Source organism: Somniosus microcephalus, chromosome 30, assembly GCF_052327205.1.
Source record: "Somniosus microcephalus isolate GS21.2 chromosome 30, FLI_Smic_1.0, whole genome shotgun sequence".
NCBI lineage: Eukaryota > Metazoa > Chordata > Chondrichthyes > Squaliformes > Somniosidae > Somniosus > Somniosus microcephalus.
This window is the reverse complement of record NC_141016.1, coordinates 27,970,638-27,990,891: the sequence shown is the minus strand read 5'-3', so window position 1 is coordinate 27,990,891 and position 20,254 is coordinate 27,970,638. Positions and strand designations below refer to the sequence as shown.

General features: G+C 47.4%; 1 protein-coding gene across 4 annotated transcripts in view; it reads left to right on the top strand.

Annotated features, from left to right (window-relative positions):
• The window catches only part of lman2la (lectin, mannose-binding 2-like a), a 42,059-nt gene that overhangs the window by 5,366 nt on the left and 16,439 nt on the right, over positions 1-20,254 (top strand). For 2 of the 4 annotated variants that reach the window (XM_085971280.1, XM_085971281.1), the window contains exons 2-6: positions 11,581-11,702; positions 12,898-13,015; positions 14,885-14,967; positions 17,297-17,329; positions 19,933-20,094. In XM_085971280.1, the coding sequence (XP_085827406.1) occupies positions 11,581-11,702; positions 12,898-13,015; positions 14,885-14,967; positions 17,297-17,329; positions 19,933-20,094 (518 nt within the window). The remainder of the gene's footprint in view (positions 1-11,580; positions 11,703-12,897; positions 13,016-14,884; positions 14,968-17,296; positions 17,330-19,932; positions 20,095-20,254) is intronic. The other 2 variants (XM_085971282.1, XM_085971283.1) reach the window with 1 other exon arrangement.

Below are 20,254 nucleotides of genomic sequence, written 5' to 3'. Positions count from 1 at the left end.
CATAGTCTTAGAATAAGGGGCTGCTCTTTCAAAACTGAGATGAGGAGGAACTACTTCACTCAGAGGGTGGTAGGTCCATGGAATATGCTGCCCCAAAAAGCTGTCGAAGCTACATCATTACATAAATTTAAAACAGAAATAGACAGTTTCCTAGTAGAAAAGGGAATTAAGGGTTACGGGGAGCGGGCAGGAATTTGGACATGAGTCTAGGTTCGGATAGGTCATGGCCCTGTGGGTAGCGGAGCGGGCCCAGGGGCCGTGTAGCCTGATCCTGCTCCTGTTTTCGTGTGTCTAATGCTGTTAGATTCAGGAGATAGTCCTGTCATAGTGGATTGGCGGTTAGGATCAGATCAGCCATGATCTTATTGAATGGCGGAGCAGGCTCGAGGGGCCAATTGGCCTACTCCTGCTCCTATTTCTTATGTTCTTATTCAACGTTTTCTTCATGACCGGGACGATGGGTGTTGCCCACTCGCTCCAATCTATCTTGGATAATACGCCTGCTTTTTCCAAATTCTCCAGCTCTGCCTCGACTGCTGGACGAATTGCGTATGGCACCGGCCTTGCCTTAAAAAATTTGGGAATTGCAGCATCTTCCACTTTTATTGAGGCGGTGACGCCTTTCAAGGTTCCTAGTTCCTGTTGAAACACTTCCTTGGCGTTGGCCAAGATGTCTTTTAATCGTTCAGGTATGACGTCATCATCATTTTTTTTCTTACTGGTCACCGTCAGTGCCTGAATGGAGTGCCAGTCTAAACGTATCTTCCTGATCCATTCACGTCCCAACAGCGGTGGACCACCATCTTGCAGAACGTATAAATACAACTTCTGTATTTCCTTGCCGTTGTATACAACAGGCACCTTTATTTTCCCTTTGGGGTATACTTTCTGCCCCGTATATGTTTTCAAGATAATGGATGTGTCTTTCAAAGGTATATGCGGAAATAGCCGCTCGTAATCCCGTCGACTTATGACGGTCAGAGCTGATCCTGTATCTAGCTCCATTTTAACTGGGGACCCCGCTATCGTGAGGGTAACCCAAATGGTCTGGTAATCTTCTTTGGCAATTACATTATGTAATTTGAGACAGCTTAGTCTCTTGTTTCCGGAGTCGCTATCGCTCTTCTGGTCTTCGGAGCTACTGTCCGTCATCATTTGTACCTTTCTGTACTTTTCCTTATTGATTTTTTTCCTGTCCGTGGATTTTTTTTGTCCAGATCGGCATACACGTGCAATGTGTCTAATCTTTCCGCATTGCCTGCATGCTTTGTCCTTGAACCAGCAGTCCCTCTGGCCATGGGTGGATCTGCCGCAGCGATAACATCTCTCGAAACCCTGTCATTTCATGGGTGCCGAAGTCCTGTGGCTTTTGCTGTATCTCTGCAGCTCCTCTTGCAGCTGCTTCGTATGATACAGCCATACTGAAAGCCTTGTCCAGTGTCAAATCTTTCTCAGAAAGTAGCCTTTTATGGGTTCCTTCACTTAGGAGACCGCAGACGAATTTGTCTCGAAGAGAATCTGCCAGTCCTGCCCCGAGTTGGCAGTGCTTTGACAGCTTCCTTAATTCGGTGAGGTAATCAGCGTTACTTTCATTCTTGTGCTGATTCCTCTTGAAGAATTTGAATCGTTCCGCTATCAGCAGCGGTGTTGGGTTTAAGTGCTCCTGTAGGGCATCAACAATCTCCTTAAAATTCTTGTCCTTTGGTTTGGCTGGAGTGATTAAGTTTCGTAACAGCCCGTATGTCCTTGCGCCCATTAAATTTAGAAGTACTGATGCCTTTTTATTATCTTCTATTTCATTTGCTGTGCAATATACCTCCACTCTTTCCACATACGTGGTCCAATCCTCTATATCGCTATCGAAAGCATTAATATTGCCAGCCTTAGGTATCCTGAACAAAAAATGTCGCCTCCCGCGCTTTCCTTTCTTCCCTACAGAAAAAAAATGGCGCTTCCCGCGCTTTCCCGCTGCTGCTGCTGACAACGCTGTTCTCCGCGGTTTTTATTTACATAGGTGTTTTTTTTTTCAATTGGTGGAGACTCGTTCCCGCCGGACTCTCCGGGACTTTTCCCTCCCTCTGCTTGGTCCGAACGCCGACCTGCTTTGCAGCGCCGGCCGTCTCCCGAGTGCTCCCCCCCTCTGTCTCTGTTTACCTCCGCCTTCGCTGCTCGGCTCCGCTGCAGAGCCAGCCGATGGAGCCACAGCCCGCCGCCCAGGAAGGACCACTGCAGTACCTGCCACCAGCTCGGCCAGCCGGTGAAACCACAGTCTTTCCCTTTTCTTGTTTTTCTTCGACTTTCGTCTGAGGAATCGATCTCCTTGAGGTGCTGCCGAATTGCAGGTAAGTCCGTTTCCAATTCGTCGCCACTGTTGTATCCGTGTGTTAATGGAGACACGGAATGCAGGAGTAGGTTTCACAGGTGTTTACTGAACAAAGTCTGGAGGTGAACTAACAGATACAAGACACTATACAGGCTTATATAGCCCGAGTGGCCATTACCGGCATTACAGTATACAGGGGCTCTTAAAGGCACATACACCACAAATCCCTTAATATCCAAAAATCTATCAATCTCTGTCTTGAATATACTCAACGACAGCCCTCTGGGGTAGAGAATTCCAAAGATTCACCACCCTCTGAGTGAAGAAATTTCTCCTCATCTCAGTCCTAAATGGCCGACCCCTTATGCTGAGACTGTGACCCCTGGTTCTGGACTCCCCAGCCAGGGGGAACATTCTCCCTGCATCTACCCTGTCAAGCCCTGTAAGAATTTTGTATGTTTCAATGAGATCACCTCTCATTCTTCTAAACTCTAGAGAATATAGGCCTAGTCTACTCAATCTGTCCTCATTAGGACAATTCCCCCCCCCCATCCCAGGAATCAGTCTGGTGAACCTTCGTTGCACTCCCTCTATGGCAAGTATATCCTTCCTTAGGTAAGGAGACCAAAACTGTACACAATACTCCAGGTGTGGTCTCACCAGGGCCCTATATAATTGCAGTAAGACGTCTTTACTCTTGTACTCAAATCCTCTTGTAATAAAGGCCAACATACTATTTGCTTTCCTAATTGTTTGCTGTACCTGCATGTTAACTTTGTGATTCGTGTACAAGGACACCCAGGTCCCTCTGAACACCAACATCGCCCAATCTGTCGCCATTTAAAAAATGCTCTGCTTTTCTATTTTTCCTACCAATTGTGGATAACTTCACATTTCTCCACATTATATTCCATTTGCCATGTTCTTTCTTGCCCACTCACTTAGCCTGTCTATATCCCCTTGAAGCCTCTGCATCCTCCTCACAATGTCCATTCCTACCTAGCTTTGTATCATCAGCAAATTTGGATATAATGGCCCAGAAATTCGGGTCGGGGGCTTCCCGCGGGTGCAAGCCCCCGACCTGCACTTACCTAGCGCGCCGGCCGTTGAGCTGTGGGCCTGCGTGGGATTCCGATCCTGGGCCTCCCCCAACTGCCGGCGAGCAGTGCTTGCGTATCCCAGGGGCGCAGTTAGTTCGAAGCGTCTCCTGGGATCACATGGGCCATGGGGAGCCAATCGGAGCAGGGAATGCTTCATTCATAAGTTTGACAGGAAGACCTGTCAAATTTATAAATACTATAAGCCCCAAAACATCACTAAATCTTCAAATAAATTTTTTTTTAAATCAGATTTTTAAAATAAACTATAAATTACATGAAATAACTATTTTAAACAATAATTTTAATTTTTGAAAAAAATAATTACATTTTCTAACAGGGCTTCTGAACCCCTTTCAGGGGAATGGAAGTGCCAGTTTCCCGCGCATGCAGGAAACCGGCACTTCCATTGGGCTTACGGGTGAGTACCCCGTGCGTACTCACCCGTGGAGACCCGAATTTCTGGGCCATTACATTTGGTCCCCTCAACCAAATCATTGATATAGATTGTGAATAGCTGAGGCCCAAGCACTGATCCATGCGGTACCCCACTAGTTATAGCCTGCCAACCCGAAAATGACCCATTTATTCCTACTCTGTTTTCTGTCTGTTAACCAATCCTCAATCCATGCTAGCATATTACCCCCAATCCCATGATCCCTAATTTTGTTTAATTACCTCTTGTGTGGCACCTTATCAAATGCCTGTAAGGCACCCATGTTTACCTCCGCTAATCTTTTCCTTTTTACATACCTATAGAAGCTTTTACATTCTGTTTTTATGTCTCTCGCTAGTTTACTCTCATTCTATTTATCAATTTCTTGGATCTCCTTTGCTGAATTCTAAAATCCTCCCAATCCTCCAGCTTATTACTCTTTTTGGCAACATTATAAGCCTCTTCCTTTAATTTAATACTGTGTTTAATTTCTCTTGTTAGCCACGGTTAGACCATTTTTCCCGAGGGAATGTATATTCGTTGTGAATTATGAATTATTTCTTTAAATGTTTACCATTGCTTTTCTACTGTCATATCTTTTAATCTAGTTTCCCAACCTACCTTAGCCAACTCGCCCCTCATACCTACGTGGTTTGCTTTGTTCAGGTTTAGGACCCTAGTTTTGGATTTAACTAAATCTCCCTTACTGCTTTTGAATTTACCCTTTCCTGAATCCTCTCATACCCCTTCATTAGTTTAAAGCCCTGTCTACCACCCTAGTTATTTGATTCGCCAGGACACTGGTCCCAGCCTGGTTTAAGTGGAGCCTGTCCCCACGGGACAGCTCCCTCTTTCCCCAGTACAGGAAAAGTTCTGATATCCGGCACCGACGGGACCAGCGTGTTGCCGATATATCAGAAGTGCCGGACATGCAAAGTCAACGTTGAAGCATACGGAGATGAAAATCTCCGTATTTGACAACAAACACTGTTGTTTAGCAACAGCTCGTAAACACTCGGCCCGTACCTTGATGCGTCTCTGAAGCTGTTGCGAAGCTCCAAAGACGCTTTCCAGAGCCTGCCTGTTAACAGAATGCTAGGAGAAGAAAAAAAAAAAAACTAAAACGGCTGCTGATTTCTGCCGTTAGAGCAAAGTTTCCGGCCATACAACCTCCGGATAAACCAAAGTTTCCTGTACTGGTGCCAGTGCCCCATGAATTGAAACCCTGCCTCCCACACCACTCTTTGAGCCAAGCATTTAACCTTCTGATCAGTTTTGGTCACCTTGTCTGAGGAAGGAGGTTCTTGCCATGGAGGGAGTGCAGCAAAGATTCACCGGACTGATACCTGGGATGGCAGGAATGACTTATGAGGAGAGATTGGGTCAATTGGGCTTATATTCGCTGGAGTTTAGAAGAATGAGAGGGGATCTCATTGAAATTTATAAAATTGTAACAGGACTAGACGGGCTAAAGGGATGGTGCAGGGGGGAGGGCTTTAGTTTCCTGGATCACTGGGTCCGCTTCTGGGAAAGGTGGGACTTGTACAAGTCGGACGGTTTACACCTGAACCAGAGGGGAACCAATATCCTTGCGGGGAGGTTTGCTAGCACTGCTGGGGGGGGGTTTAAACTAACTTGGCAGGGGGATGGGGTACAGAGTGGAGCTATAGTAGGGGGTGATTTACAGCCAAATACAGAGGAAAAAACAAGTCAGCTGGGAAGGCAGAGCAAATATGTGAAGGCAAAAGGGAATATGGCAGGGCTGGAAGGCATATATTTTAATGCAAGGAGTCTTACAAACAAGGTGGATGAACTGAAGTTGTTGTTGAACACATGGGAGTACGATATTGTTGCTATCACGGAGACATGGTTGAGGGAGGGTCAGGACTGGCAGCTCAATATTCCGGGGTATAGAATCTTCAGGCGAGACAGAGGGGGGTGTAAAAGGGGAGGGGGTGTTGCAATATTAATTAAGGAGTCAATTACTGCTGTAAGGAGGGACGATATATTAGCAGGTTCCTCTAATGAGGCCATATGGGTAGAACTTAAAAACAATAAGGGGGCAAGCACTTTGCTGGGAGTGTACTATAGGCCCCCAAACAGTCAGGGGGAGATAGAGGAACAGATATGTAGGCAAATCTCAGAGAAGTGCGAAAATAATAGGGTAATAATAGTGGGGGATTTCAACTTCCCCAATATAAATTGGGATAGTCAGAGTGTGAAAGGCTTAGAGGGTGCAGAATTCTTAAAGTGCATCCAGGAGAGCTTTTTGAGCCAACATGTAGAAAGTCCTACAAGAGAGGGGGCGGTACTGGACCTAATTCTGGGGAATGTAGCCGGGTAAGTGGTGGAAGTATCAGTAGGAGAGCATTTTGGCGACAGTGACCATAATTCGGTGAGATTTAAGGTGGTCATGGAAAAAGACAAAGACGGCCCAAAAATAAGGGTTCTAAATTGGGGGAAGGCCGATTTTAATATGATAAGGCAGGATCTGGCCAAAGTGGACTGGGAGCAGCTACTTATAGGAAAATCCACATCAAAACAGTGGGAGACTTTCAGAAGGGAAATAGAGAGAGTACAACGCCAACATGTTCCTGTAAAGGTCAAGGGTGGGACCAACAAGCAAAGGGAACCTTGGATGACAAGGGATATACAAAAATGCATTAGAAATAAAAGGGGGGCTTTTGGCAGTTACAAAAGACTAAAGACGGAAGAAGCCCTAGAGGAGTATAAAAAGTGCAGGGGCATACTTAAAAAAGAAATTAGGAGGGCGCGGAGGGGCCATGAAATAACACTGGCGAGCAAAATAAAGGAAAATCCTAAGATGTTTTATAAGTATATTAAGGGCAAGAGGATAACCAGGGAAAGGGTAGGGCCCATTAGGGACCAAAGTGGCAATCTGTGTGTAGAGCCAGATGATGTAGGCGGGGTTTTAAATGAATTTTTTGCATCTGTGTTCACTATGGAGAAAGACGATGCAGACATAGAAATCGGGCAAGGGGACTGTGACATACTTGAACATATTAGCATCGAGAGGGAGGAGGTGCTAGCGGTTTTAGCAGGCCAAAAAGTGGATAAATCCCCAGGCCCGGACGAGATGTATCCCAGGCTGCTGTGGGAGGCAAAGGAGGAGATTGCAGGGGCTCTGACACAAATTTTCAGAACCTCTCTGGCCACAGGGGATGTACCAGAGGACTGGAGAACAGCTAATGTAGTACCATTATACAAGAAGGGTAGCAGGGATAAACCAGGGAATTACAGGCCAGTGAGCCTAACATCTGTGGTAGGGAAATTATTGGAAAAAATTCTGAGGGACAAAATTAGTCTCCACTTGGAGAGGCAAGGATTAATCGGGGATAGTCAGCATGGCTTTGTCAAGGGTAAATCATGTCTGACAAATCTGATTGAATTTTTCGAGGGGGTGACTAGGGGGGGTGGACGAGGGAAATGCTGTGGATGTGGTTTACATGGACTTCAGTAAAGCTTTTGACAAAGTCCCGCATAGGAGACTGGTCAAGTAGGTAAGAGCCCATGGGATCCAGGGTGCCTTGGCGCGTTGGATCCTAAACTGGCTGAGTGGCAGGAGGCAGAGGGTGATGGTCGAAGGTTGCTTTTGTGACTGGAAGCCTGTGTCCAGTGGGGTACCTCAGGGATCGGTGCTGGGTCCCTTGTTGTTTGTGATCTACATAAATGATTTGGATGAGAATGTGAAAGGTATGATCAGTAAGTTCGCAGATGACACGAAAATTGGTGGGGTGGTAAATTGCGAGGAGGAAAGCCTCAGGCTACAGGACGATATAAACGGGTTGGTCAGATGGGCGGAAAAGTGGCAAATGGAATTTAACCCTGAAAAGTGCGAGGTGATGCATTTTGGACGGACAAATAAGGCAAGGGAATACACAATGAGTGGTAGGACCCTAGGAAGTACAGAGGGTCAGAGGGACCTTGGTGTACATGTACATAGATCCCTGAAGGCAGCGGAACAGGTAGATAAGGTGGTTAAAAAGGCATATGGGATACTTGCCTTCATTAGCCGAGGCATAGAATATAAGCAGGGAGGTTATGATGGAGCTGTACAAAATGCTGGTGAGGCCACAGCTGGAGTACTGTGTGCAGTTCTGGTCGCCTCACTATAGGAAGGATGTGATTGCCTTGGAGAGGGTGCAGAGAAGATTCACCAGGATGTTACCTGGGATGGAGCGCCTCAGCTATGAAGAAAGACTAAACAGGCTGGGGTTGTTTTCCTTGGAGCAAAGAAGGCTGAGGGGGGACCTGATTGAGGTGTACAAAATGATGAGGGGCATAGATAGGGTAGACAAAGAGGAACTTTTCCCCTTAGTAGGGGGGTCAATAACAAGGGGGCATAGATTCAGGGTAAGGGGCAGGAGATTTAGAGGGGATTTGAGGAGGAACTTTTTCACCCAGAGGGTGGTTGGAATCTGGGACTCACTGCCTAAAAGGGTGGTAGAGGCAGGAACCCTCACAACATTCAAGAAGCATTTGGATGAGCACTTGAAATGCCATTGCATACAAGGCTATGGACCAAATGCTGGAAAATGGGATTAGACTGGACAGGGATGGATGGGCGGCGCAGACACGATGGGCCGAAGGGCCTCTTTCTGTGCTGTAAAACTCTATGACTCTATGAGATGCAGGAAGGCTGTTCCCGATGGCGGGGGAGTCCAGAACCAGGGGTCACAGTCTAAAGATAAGGGGTAAGCCATTTAGGACAGAGATGAGGAGGAATTTCTTCACCCAGAGAGTGGTGAACCTGTGGAATTCTCTACCACAGAAGGCAGTAGAGGCCAATTCATTAAATATATTCAAGAAGGAGTTAGATATATTTTTTAAGGCTAAAGGGATCAAGGGATATGGGGAGAAGGCAGGGACAGGGTACTGAGCTGAGATGATCAGCCATGATCTCATTGAATGGCGGAGCAGGCTCGAGGGGCCGAATGGCCTACTCCTGCTCCTATCTTCTATGTTTCCGAATTTGCGCGTGGCAAAGGTAATAATCCAGAGCTTATTACCTGTGAGGTTCTGCACTTTAATTTCCACCCTAGCTCCTCAAACTCTCAGCAGAACCTCATTCCTAGTTCTGCCTATGTCGTTGGTTCCGACATGGACCACAACAACTGGATCCTCTCCCTCCCACTCCCAAGTTCTTCTCCAGCTGCGAGGAGGCACCCTTTACCCTGGCACCAGGCAAGCAACAAAACCTTTGGAACTCCCGGTCGGGGCTGCAGAGAACAGTATCTATCCCTCTGACGATACATAGAAACATAGACGATAGGAGCAGGAGTAGGCCATTTGGCTCCTCGAGCCTGCTCCGCCATTCAATGCGATCATGGCTGATCATCCAAGTTCAGTACCCGGTACCTGCATTCTCCCCATACCCCTTGATCCCTTTAGCCTTAAGAAATATATCCAACTCCTTCTTGGATACCGCCCCCTACCACTGCCACATTCCTTTTCACTCCCCCGACTTGAATGGCCTCCTGCACCATGGTGCCATTGTCAGTTTGCTCATCCACCCTGCAGTCCTTGTTCTCATCCCCACAGGTAGCAAGTATCCCATATCTGTTGGTCAAAGTCAAGGGCCGAGGCTCCTCCATCACTACATCCTGGGACCCCATACCTTCCTGACTTGTGGTCAAACCTTCCTGTCCCTGACCATTGACAAACTCTAAAGTACTACTTAATCTAAGGGGTGTGACTGCCTCGTGGAATAAAGTGTCCAGGTAACTTTCCTCCTCCCTGATGCCCCGCAATGTCTGCACCTCAACGACTCTGAGCCGAAGTTCCTCGAGCTGCAGATGTGGTTGCTCTGGATCGCGCTGGTCTCCAGAAATTCCCACATGCTGCAGAGTCATGATTGATAGAGATTGTTAGTAGGTGAGTGAAGGGGGGGAGGGGGTGGTGAATTGAGCAGTGTCGGAGCCTCGTGGTTCACTTGTAAGAATATGGCATTTGAAGATGAATTCCCTGATCATGACCACCGTGTGAGGTCATTAAACTTCTTCCTGCCCTGCATCCAGGTCCTCGAGGCTCCACTGCTTGCATTGACAGCGACGGCTATCTGTTCCCATTCTCTTCTCCGCATCTGTCTGGAGCGCCTCCTGGCTTCCTGTGGATAGAGGACACCTCTCCGGTCTACCTCCTTGAGTGCCTTGAGTGCCTACTACCAGGGCCTTGAGTGCTGCAATCAAAAATCTGTGAGCCCTCTCTCTCTGCCAGGTTGCACCATCCTCACTCCTCTACAACGACTTCCAGTAACTGCTGCAGTCAGAATGCACCTCCCCTTTAAGAGGTGCAGGCTGGCTTTAAGAAGTGCAGGATAGCTTTAATTGGTGCTAGCCTCGCACGAACTTGGGGGGGCCCCCTGTTGAGGCATGCAGCCACTCAGCAGCACGTTCCGCGCTGAGCTGCACGCCACAATCCTTATAATTAGCAGGCAGCACGAAGTCTGCATGCTGCCTGCGGGTTCATTGTGCATCGCAATCCCTGCACCTGTTTTCAGGGGCAATCGAATTTTTAGCCCTTTGCCTTGTAAACTATTTTTGCCCTGTTTACCCATCATGTTGGGATTTTTTTATCGAAAGGTTTTCCATGAACGAGAGTACTCGACAAAAACACCAGATCCCAGACACACTGACTCTGATGTGATTGTCTCATATTTCTCTCTTTGATCGATTTACCTTCATTTCCTGAAGAGCTTAATTTCTCTCATGCCAAAAACTTATCCGGTTAACAATCTCCGCACTCTCTCCAAAGCCGAGTGTAAGGTGTTTAATATTGCTCCTATAATACTCGTGTGGAGGATAAACACCAAGGTGGCCTTGGTTGGGCTGAATGTCCTGGTTCTTTGTTGTGATTCTGTGTAATCCATTCTTTCTCGCACTTCTGGACAGGATACAAGAAAAATCTAGCTGAGTGCAGCGTAGGTTTACCAGAATGATACCCGGACTCCAGGGGTAAATTACGAGGCGAGATTACACAAACTAGGGTTGTATTCCCTGTAATTTAGAAGGTTAAGGGGTGATCTGATCAAAGTTTTCAAGATATTAAGGGGAACTGATAGGGTAGATAGAGAGAAACTATTTCCGCTGGTTGGGGATTCTAGGACTAGGGGGATAGTTAGAGCCAGACCTTTCAGGAGTGAAATTAGGAAACATTTCTACACACAAAGGGTGGTAGAAGTTTGGAACTATCTTCCGCTAACGGCAATTGATTCTAGATCAATTGTTAATTTTAAATCTGAGACTGAGGTTTTTGTTAACCAAAGGAATTAAGGGATGTGGGACCAATGTGGGTACATGGAGTTAGATCGCAGATCAGCCATGATCTCATTGAAAGGTGGAACAGGCTTGAGGCGCTGAATTGCTGCCTCCTTTTCCTCTGTCCAGCTTCTCCCTCCCATCTCTCTCCCTGGCCTCTTGCATTGTCCAACTATGGCCAATACTACTCTGAACTTCTGTACTTTCCGAATGCCAAATGTGTGTCTCTACATCCTCTCCCTCTTGTAATCAAGACTCATTACACCATCTTATCTATTCATGGCTTCCCTTCACCTTGAAATCAGTCTACAGGCTTTTAAAACCAGATTTTGGATTATCTACCCCCACTTCTTGATTTAATTCATCTGCTTGTGGCTCCAGAGGAAAGCTCATCTGTGTTCAGCCTCCTTGACTCATAAGTGCCGTCTGTTTCTTTGTCTCTTGTAGGTTTGGGAGCTTCTAGTTCCGGTACTCACTGGGATCTTAATGGAAACACAATGGTGACCACTCATTTTGTCCGACTCACTCCCGATCTACAGAGCAAGCAGGGAGCGATCTGGAACCGTGTAGTAAGAGTTCATTCATCATTTTCATAAATTTTTGATCTTGTAATAAGAATGTTAGCACAGGGAAGTGAAATGCTTTTCATAGCATCATACAATAGTACAACACAGAAGGAGGCCATTCGGCCCGTCGAGTTGGCCCCGGCTCTTTTGAAGAGCAATCCAGTTAATCCAACTCCCCAGGTCTTTCCCCATATCTCTGCAATTATTTATCCAATTCCCTTTTGAAGGCTACTATTGAACCTGTATCCAACACCCTATCAGGCAGCACATTCCAAATCCTAACCACTCGTTGTGTAAAAAAGTTTTTCCTCATGTCGCCTCTGGTTCTTTTGCCAATCACCTTAAATCTGTGCCCTCTGGTTATCGATCCTTCAGCCATTGGAAACAGTTTCTCTTTATTAACTCTATCCAGTGTTGGCATCAAACACTCCCAGGGCAGGTACAGCACGGGTTAGATACAGAGTAAAGCTCCCTCTACACTGTCCCATCAAACACTCCCAGGGCAGGTACAGCACGGGTTAGATACAGAGTAAAGCTCCCTCTACACTGTCCCATCAAACACTCCCAGGGCAGGTACAGCACGGGTTAGATAGAGTAAAGCTCCCTCTACACTGTCCAATCAAACACTCCCAGGGCAGGTACAGCACGGGTTAGATACAGAGTAAAGCTCCCTCTACACTGTCCCATCAAACACTCCCAGGGCAGGCACAGCACGGGTTAGATACAGAGTAAAGCTCCCTCTACACTGTCCCATCAAACACTCCCAGGGCAGGTACAGCACGGGTTAGATACAGAGTAAAGCTCCCTCTACACTGTCCCATCAAACACTCCCAGGGCAGGCACAGCACGGGTTAGATACAGAGTAAAGCTCCCTCTACACTGTCCCCATCAAACACTCCCAGGACAGGTACAGCATGGGTTAGATACAGAGTAAAGCTCCCTCTACACTGTCCCCATCAAACACTCCCAGGACAGGTACAGCATGGGTTAGATACAGAGTAAAGCTCCCTCTACACTGGCCCATCAAACACTCCCAGGCACAGGGAATGAAACGTAGGAAATGGTGTCTGTGTTGCTCAGTACTATACAGGTCTGTGCACTTTCCACCCAAGCCATTTGGTGACATATTTTGCTTATGCTGGTGTTCACTGTTTAATATCTCTGGAGATTGCGTGTGATCCCCTCTGTGTGTCTGCAGGCCTGTTTACTGCGAGACTGGGAAGTACAGGTCCATTTCAAAATCCATGGACAAGGAAAGAAGAACCTGAATGGTGATGGGTTTGCAATATGGTACACCAAAGATCGCATGCAACCAGGTACAGCGTTCTGACACTAATAACAAAAGGGAGCAACTAAAAAAATAAAGACTTGCATTTCTGTAGCGCCTTTCACGTCTTACAGGACGTCCCAAAGCACTTTACAGCCGATGAAGTACTTTTGGAGTGTAGTCACTTTTGTAATGTAGGCAACGCGGAAGCCAGTTTGCGCACAGCAAGCTCTCACAAACAGCACTGAGATAATGACCAGATAGTCTGTTTTAGTATGTTGATTGATGTCTATCTACCCTATCTGTCCCTCTTAATGGTCCAGAAATTCGGGTCGGGGGCTTCCCGCGGGTGCAAGCCCCCGATCTGCACTTATCTTGCGCGCCGGCCATTGAGCTGTGGGCCCCCGTGGAATTCCGATCCGGGGCCTGGTCCAGCTGCCGGCGCGCAGTGCTTGTGTATCCCAGGGGCGCAGTTAGTGCGATACGTCCCCTGGGATCACGTGGGCCATGGGGAGCCAATCGGAGCAGTGAATGCTCCATTCATACGTCTGACAGGAAATGCTGTCAAGACTTATAAATACTACGGCCCCAAAACCACTAAATCTTCAAATACATTTTTAAAAAATCAAATTTTTAAAATATAAACTATAAATTACATGAAATAACTATTTTAAACAATAATTTAAATTTTTGAAAAATAATTTTATATTCTAACGGGGCTAAAAATAAACTTACCTTGCTTTAAAGTATTTAAAAAATAATAAACCTGTGGGGGGAAAAATGTTTTAATTTTAATTAATTCACCACTTACCTTGTAAAAAGCAGGCCTTACGCCTGCTTTTTATATTTCTAAATTCTGCAGGCTTACCCTCGCGTGAAAACCTGTATATAAAAAAAAAACCCTGAAGTTTGATGCGCACGCGCAGCCTCTCCCGCGCACGCGTTCGACCTCTGAACCTCTTCGTTCAGAGGAATGGAAGTGCCGGTTTCCCGCGCATGCGCAGTGCATGCAGAAAACCGGCACTTCCATCGGGCCTACGGGTGAGTACCCCGTGCGTACTCACCTGCCGAGACACGAATTTCTGGGCCAATATCTTGAAGGATAAATATTGACCCAGGGCACCGGAGAGCACTCCCCTGCTCTTCTTCGAAATAGTGCCATGGGATCCGTTACATCCACCTGAGAGAGCAGACGGGGCCTTAGTTTAACGTCTCATCCAGAAGGCGGCACCTCTGACAGTGCAGCACTCCCTCAGTACTGCACTGGAGTGCCAGCCTAGATTTTTGTGCTCAAGTCTCTGGAGTGGGACTTGAACCCACAACCTTCTGACTCAGAGGTGAGAGTGCTGCCCACAAACTAACATTACTTCGGATGCAAATTCTTGCTCTGCGTTTGTTAGCTGGAACCTAATGACAGGAGGGAACAAGATGGCACTAGGACTCTCCCTGGTAGTAACTGCAGTACTGAGCCATACGCACCTGGGAGGTCCCTGGTTCAGTGCTGTACCTGACCTGATCTCGGGCAGGTCAGTTGACCTCTTCACCCCTGGATTAGTGAGGGGTGGGGGGGGGGGGGGGAAACATCATTGGTTGCTATAATCCCGCAAGCCCTGCTGCAAAGTCCATGCGAATGGACATCTGGTGAAGGCAGGATTTCCTGATCTGTCTTCCCCCCCCCCCCCCCCCCCCCCCCCCCCACCCCTGCTCATGGTGGAATAGCCTGCCAATGCATACCGAGGGGCGTCCACTTGGGGCAAGCTACCAGACGGCTGCTGCCACTTGTGTAGCCTGTACTCCAGCATCAGTCAGTGCCATCAGGAGATAATTCAATGCAGAAAAAGCACAATATACTTTTGGAGAAGGGGTGACGGCAGAGCTGGCTTTACTGTGGATTTTTTCTTAATGTTTACCTCTACAGGTGCGGTGTTTGGGAGTAGGGATCTGTTTTCCGGACTGGGAATATTCATAGATACCTATCCAAATGAGGAGAAACAGCACGAGGTGAGCTCGGGGTCACGGTCCATGTACAGATAACTTGCTGTGTTCCGCGTGACCAGTGACTTCCCAAAATACCACACAATCTCTCTTCTGTCCTTCGATTTGTCAGCTCCATTGCATTACATCTTTAAACTCCCAATGGCCTTTATCAACGTCATTTATTGAAGCAATAGTAACAGTGCAGCAAAATAACTCAAATTCCTACATACAGATTTATTGCCCTGTTTAATTAAGCTTCTTTTGGGGACCTTAAATATGGCAATAAAGATCGGAGCCAATTTTGGCAGCATTGTTCCTTTTGGCTGACCTGAGTTATGTCGTGGCTTTAGGAACTCACAACTTGCTCTCTCGCACGCTTGCCCGCTCGCTCTCCTGCACACGTGACCAATATCCGGATCTCCTACTTGGCTCTATAACATTTCTCTCTGCATTGAGTTACGATTCGCTGGTAGGACCGAGAGCTTTTAGACAGTCGAGTTTGCTGAACTTCGGGCAGCTCTGAGAGAAATCCCTGTGCAGGAATTGGACAAAGTCAGTGCTACCACACGTGCACTGAGCGCCATCAGCGAGGCAGAAAATGGTTGGGTTTTTAAAGCCTAAAGAACAAAAAACTTGCAATTATATCGCACCTTAGCACATCTCTCAGAAATGTCGCAAAGTGCTTCACATTTAATTAATTGCTTTTGAAGTCCAGTTTGCACACATCAAAAGCCCATGTGGTAAACAGTTAATCAGGCTTTGAGGGTGTTGGCTGAGGAAGGATTATCAGCCAGGACCCTCGGAGACCTACCTACTTTTCTTCAAATAGAATAGTTAACTTCCACCTAGATGGCCGACACCTCCAACTCCCTCCTCCCGAACTGGACTGTCAGCGTAGATTCTGTGCTCAAGCCCTGAGGTGGGCTCGAACCCACAATCTTTGAATTCAAAGGTGGGCAAAGGAACAGTGGAGCCAAGCTGGCACCAGATTGGAGGTCTGAGTTCGATAGTTCGGAGGGCTGGAGAAGGAATGAATGTGGAGAGTAGGAGTTGGTGAGTCTTGATTTCAAATACAGTGAGGGTGCGTCATTGAAACTTTAGAGAAACAAAAGGAGCAATGGCCTTAGTTGTAAGGATAAAACGGAGAGAAATGAGATTGCCACAGAAATAGAGGAAAGAAAGTCTACTTCATGGAAAGGGTTAACTCGACACAGTCCTCAAGGTGGGTCTGATCAGAACTGGACACAGGTTTTGCGTGTAATGGATATCGGTCGAGGTTTGGTGAGGTACAGTTTCATGAATGACGGACTCCACAGCCCCAATAAAACCCAAGCGTCCGTCCTTTGCGCATGAGCCCAGTTGGTAGCGGTCAACTACAGAAAGTGTCTCAATTCGCTTTGACATTTTTTGGATTTACGTTCCCATTCCCTGAACTAAGGTCTCCTCTCTGACGGAAAATCCCAAGTCTCTCCAGTCTTTTCTCATACAGGAGCCCTCCAACACTAGGGATCAGCCTCATGTGGCTCTTCTCTGCTTTGCCTCCAGAGCTTGAATGTCTCCCTTGTGTCTGTGACCAGAACTGGACACAATCCTCAAGGTGGGTCTGACCAGAACTGGATACAGTGCTCAAGGTGGGTCTGACCAGAACTGGACACAGTCCTCAAGGTGGGTCTGACCAGAACTGGACACAGTCCCCAAGGTGGGTCTGACCAGAACTGGACACAGGCTCCAAGGTGGGTCTGACCAGAACTGGACACAGTGCTCAAGGTGGGTCTGACCAGGACTGGACACAGTCCCCAAGGTGGGTCTGACCAGAACTGGACACAGTCCTCAAGGTGGGTCTGACCAGAACTTGACACAATCCTCAAGGTTGTGGTCTGACTAGAACTATATGGTTCGATTAATCCTGATCCATTTCTGCTGGTGTCAAAAGAACTGTACCTGTACCCCAGTCGGAATTCACCTCGAAGAGATTGTGACAAAATTGGAAAGGAATCCATTTGGAAATGGGTTGTACCAAAATACAATAACATGCAAGTGATGCCTCCACGTACAAGTCATTTAGTGATTAAATGTATTACTGACGCCTCTGTCCGACATCACACCTGAACAGTTACAGTAAAGCCTCACCAGGGAATGGAGTGCTTGGGCAATACACGGGCACCACAGAGATTGACCTGGGAAGTAAGTCCATGTGTTAGTTGCTTGTAAACGCACGGTTAATCTCAGAGAGGCAGATTGCTGTTTGCAGGAAATGCATGCCACTTGTTTGATTGAAAGCAATGATGAGTTATTGAAATACCTGTTTTATCTCATGTTGCTACTGTTTGGCATTATTTCCGGGGATGTACAGACTAAGAAGAGGAGATATACACCTTCCAATCAGGTAGTCCTGTGCTGCAGTTTCCACTCTTCGTGCTCCATGGCATGTGCTAATTTATTCTTTTCCAAAGAGTGAATGTTTTTCTTTGCCTGTTTCTGTTTGTCATTCTGCCATATTTATATTTTTTTAATTGATCATTTTTGTGAGGGGATACCAAACGAGTTTGAGGTTTCTAGGCTTTGTGTATTGCTTTGATGGTGTAACATCTTCTTGTCATCCAGTATCTTTGGAGACTCTTCAAACACATACATTGAGGAGTCCCAGCTCCTGTACAAGGTATCGGAAATGGTAGCATAGTGGTCGTCGTACGTGTCTTCACACTGTTCCCTTTGGGGAACTGTATGAAATGGTGGAAGGATTTCTGGCCGCGATTAACGCTCCTTCCGTGACCGTAACCATCTTCGTACCAGCCATTAGGGTGGTTAGTCCTATGGCGGGAGGGTTTTACGGGCTCCCACAACCCATACGAGGGGGGGGGGCCACCCACACCCACGGACGCAAGTATCCCGCTGGATGTCAACCCAGAATTTAGAGCCGGAGCTCCGACTCCACTTACCGGGACTGTCTGGAGCGGGGTTCGAAACCCTACGCCTTCTGGCCCAGCGGCGGGGATGCTACCACTACGCCAAAGGCCCACTCCAGCATAGTGGTTATGTTATGGGACTAGTAATCCAGCAGTCTGGACTAATGATCTGGAAACATGAGTTCCAATCCCAGCACGGCAGCTGGGGAATTTAAATTTAGGGAGAAAAAATGGTATCAGTAATGACGACCATGTAACTACCAGACTGTCTTAGAAGCCCATCTGGTTCACTAATGTTCTTTAGGGAAGGAAATCTGCCGTCTTTACTCGGTCTGGCCTATTATGTGACTCCGGACCCACAGCAATGTGGTTGACTCTTAGTTGCCCTCTGAAATGGCCCAGCAAGCCACGCAGTTGTCAAGAAGGCAACTCACCACCTGAGGACAGTTAGGAATGGGCAATAAATGCTGGGTTTCCCAGCGATGCCCACATTCCGTGAATGCATTGGGTTTTATAAAATCAAGGGATTTATCTGAAGGGTGTTGCACTGGGAGAGTTTGAATGCTTGAGGGCGCTAAATGGCCTGTTCTTGTCCTTGGCGTTTCTTACGTTCTTGTATGTCAGGTAGCTTCACCCCTCCCTCCTTCTGAAGTAGGATTCTACAGGCACCAGCTGCTCTCCGAACCTCACCCAAGTGACCATACTTAATGTTTCTGCCTAGACATTGACCAGAGTACTGGGGGGTTGGGGTGGGTGGGGGGGGGGGGGGGGGAGCCTAATTTTGACCACCTACCAATTTCCACACATGCACTTTCCCGAAGATGTCACTGGACAGCGGCGAGGAGTGGGAACCCCGGTCCCAATTTTTTTTTTCTCTTCCCAACCCAGAGGGTCCAATTATAGCACCTTTCACCGCCCCCAGTTGACATCAGCTCCTTCAGGAGAGACCAGGGGTTGAACCTGGGACCTCCCGACTCTCTCTGACTCAGTTCCGCACCACACAGAGCATTTGCCCACTGAGTCACTGGAGGGGGTCACCTCCTTGGTGTCCGCCCTTGATGCCCCTCCTTGATGTGCTCTAGCAGAGACTTGGGTTCAAATTGTTGGTTCTGTCTGGGTTGCAGGACACAGCAGCGAGTGGGCTGATGGAGCAGAGTGGCCTAAGCAACTAAGTACAGGAAACTTTCGATTTACCGGCACCTAAATAACCGGAAATCTCGGTTAACCGGCAAAATTCAGGAGTAGGCTCAGGTAACTTTTATTACTTGCCTTCCTCCATTTGTTGCTGTGCAAGGGTGTGGCTGCAGCTGTTGCTAAGCTACAGAGATGCTTGCAACTTGTGGCCATTGTTCTGAAGCTGGGTTTGTTGCTTTATACGGAGCTCTCTGCTCCGTATCTTTTACTATAGCGTTCGGTTATCCGGAATTTTTGATGAACCGGCACCACGTCGGTCCCGTCCGTGCCGGATAAAAAAAAGTTTCCTGTAGCTAAATTGACCAATTTTGGAGCCGAGCTAGTTCTCCCAGTGGGAGAAGATTGTTTGAGGGCAGGAAACGCCACTGGGGTCTGGGGGAGGAAAAGAGAGTAAAATAAAATGGAATAAGGGGCTCAAGCTTCACATGACATGAACGGCCTTTTACAGGAAACTTTGTGATATCCGGCACCGACGGGACCGAGCTGTTGCCGATCTATCAAAACTGCCGGACATACAAAGTTAATGTTGAAGCATACGGAGGTTTTCATCTCCGTATCTGACAACAAACACTGTTGCTTAGCAACAGCTTGTAAACAGTCGGCCCGTACCTTGGAAGCGTCTCTGTAGCTTAGCAACAGCTTCAGAGAGACTTTCCAGAGCCCGACTGTTGAAAACAAAGCCACGAGAAGAAAACAAACCTAACAAAACGGCTCCTGATTTCTGCCGGTAGATCGAGGTTTCCGGACATACAACCTCCGGATAAACCAAAGTTTTCCTGTAGTAAGATTAGAAAGCTACGGTCCAGGGTTCACCTTTGTTCCCTTGAGTTTGAAAGGTGTCGCTGCGCACCCTGACCTCTCTGTTCACATACTGATTTTTGCCTCGTAGCGAGTCTTCCCGTACGTCTCGGCGATGGTGAACAACGGGAGCCTGTCTTATGATCACTCGAGAGACGGGCGGCCCACAGCCGTTGGAGGATGTACCACCCTTGTGCGTAATCTCAACCATGACACCTTTGTCGTGATTCGCTACCTGAAGAGAAGGCTCACGGTGAGTGTTGGCAACAAGCGTTGACCAGAGGAAAAACTCTTAGATCTGACCAGAGATTTGCGTGCTCAACTCAAGGGGCCTTGTCTTCAGGATAGAAATGTTTGGACAGCTCTCACGGTCTTCCCCAGCATAGTTTCAGAATAAGGGGTCGCTCATTTAA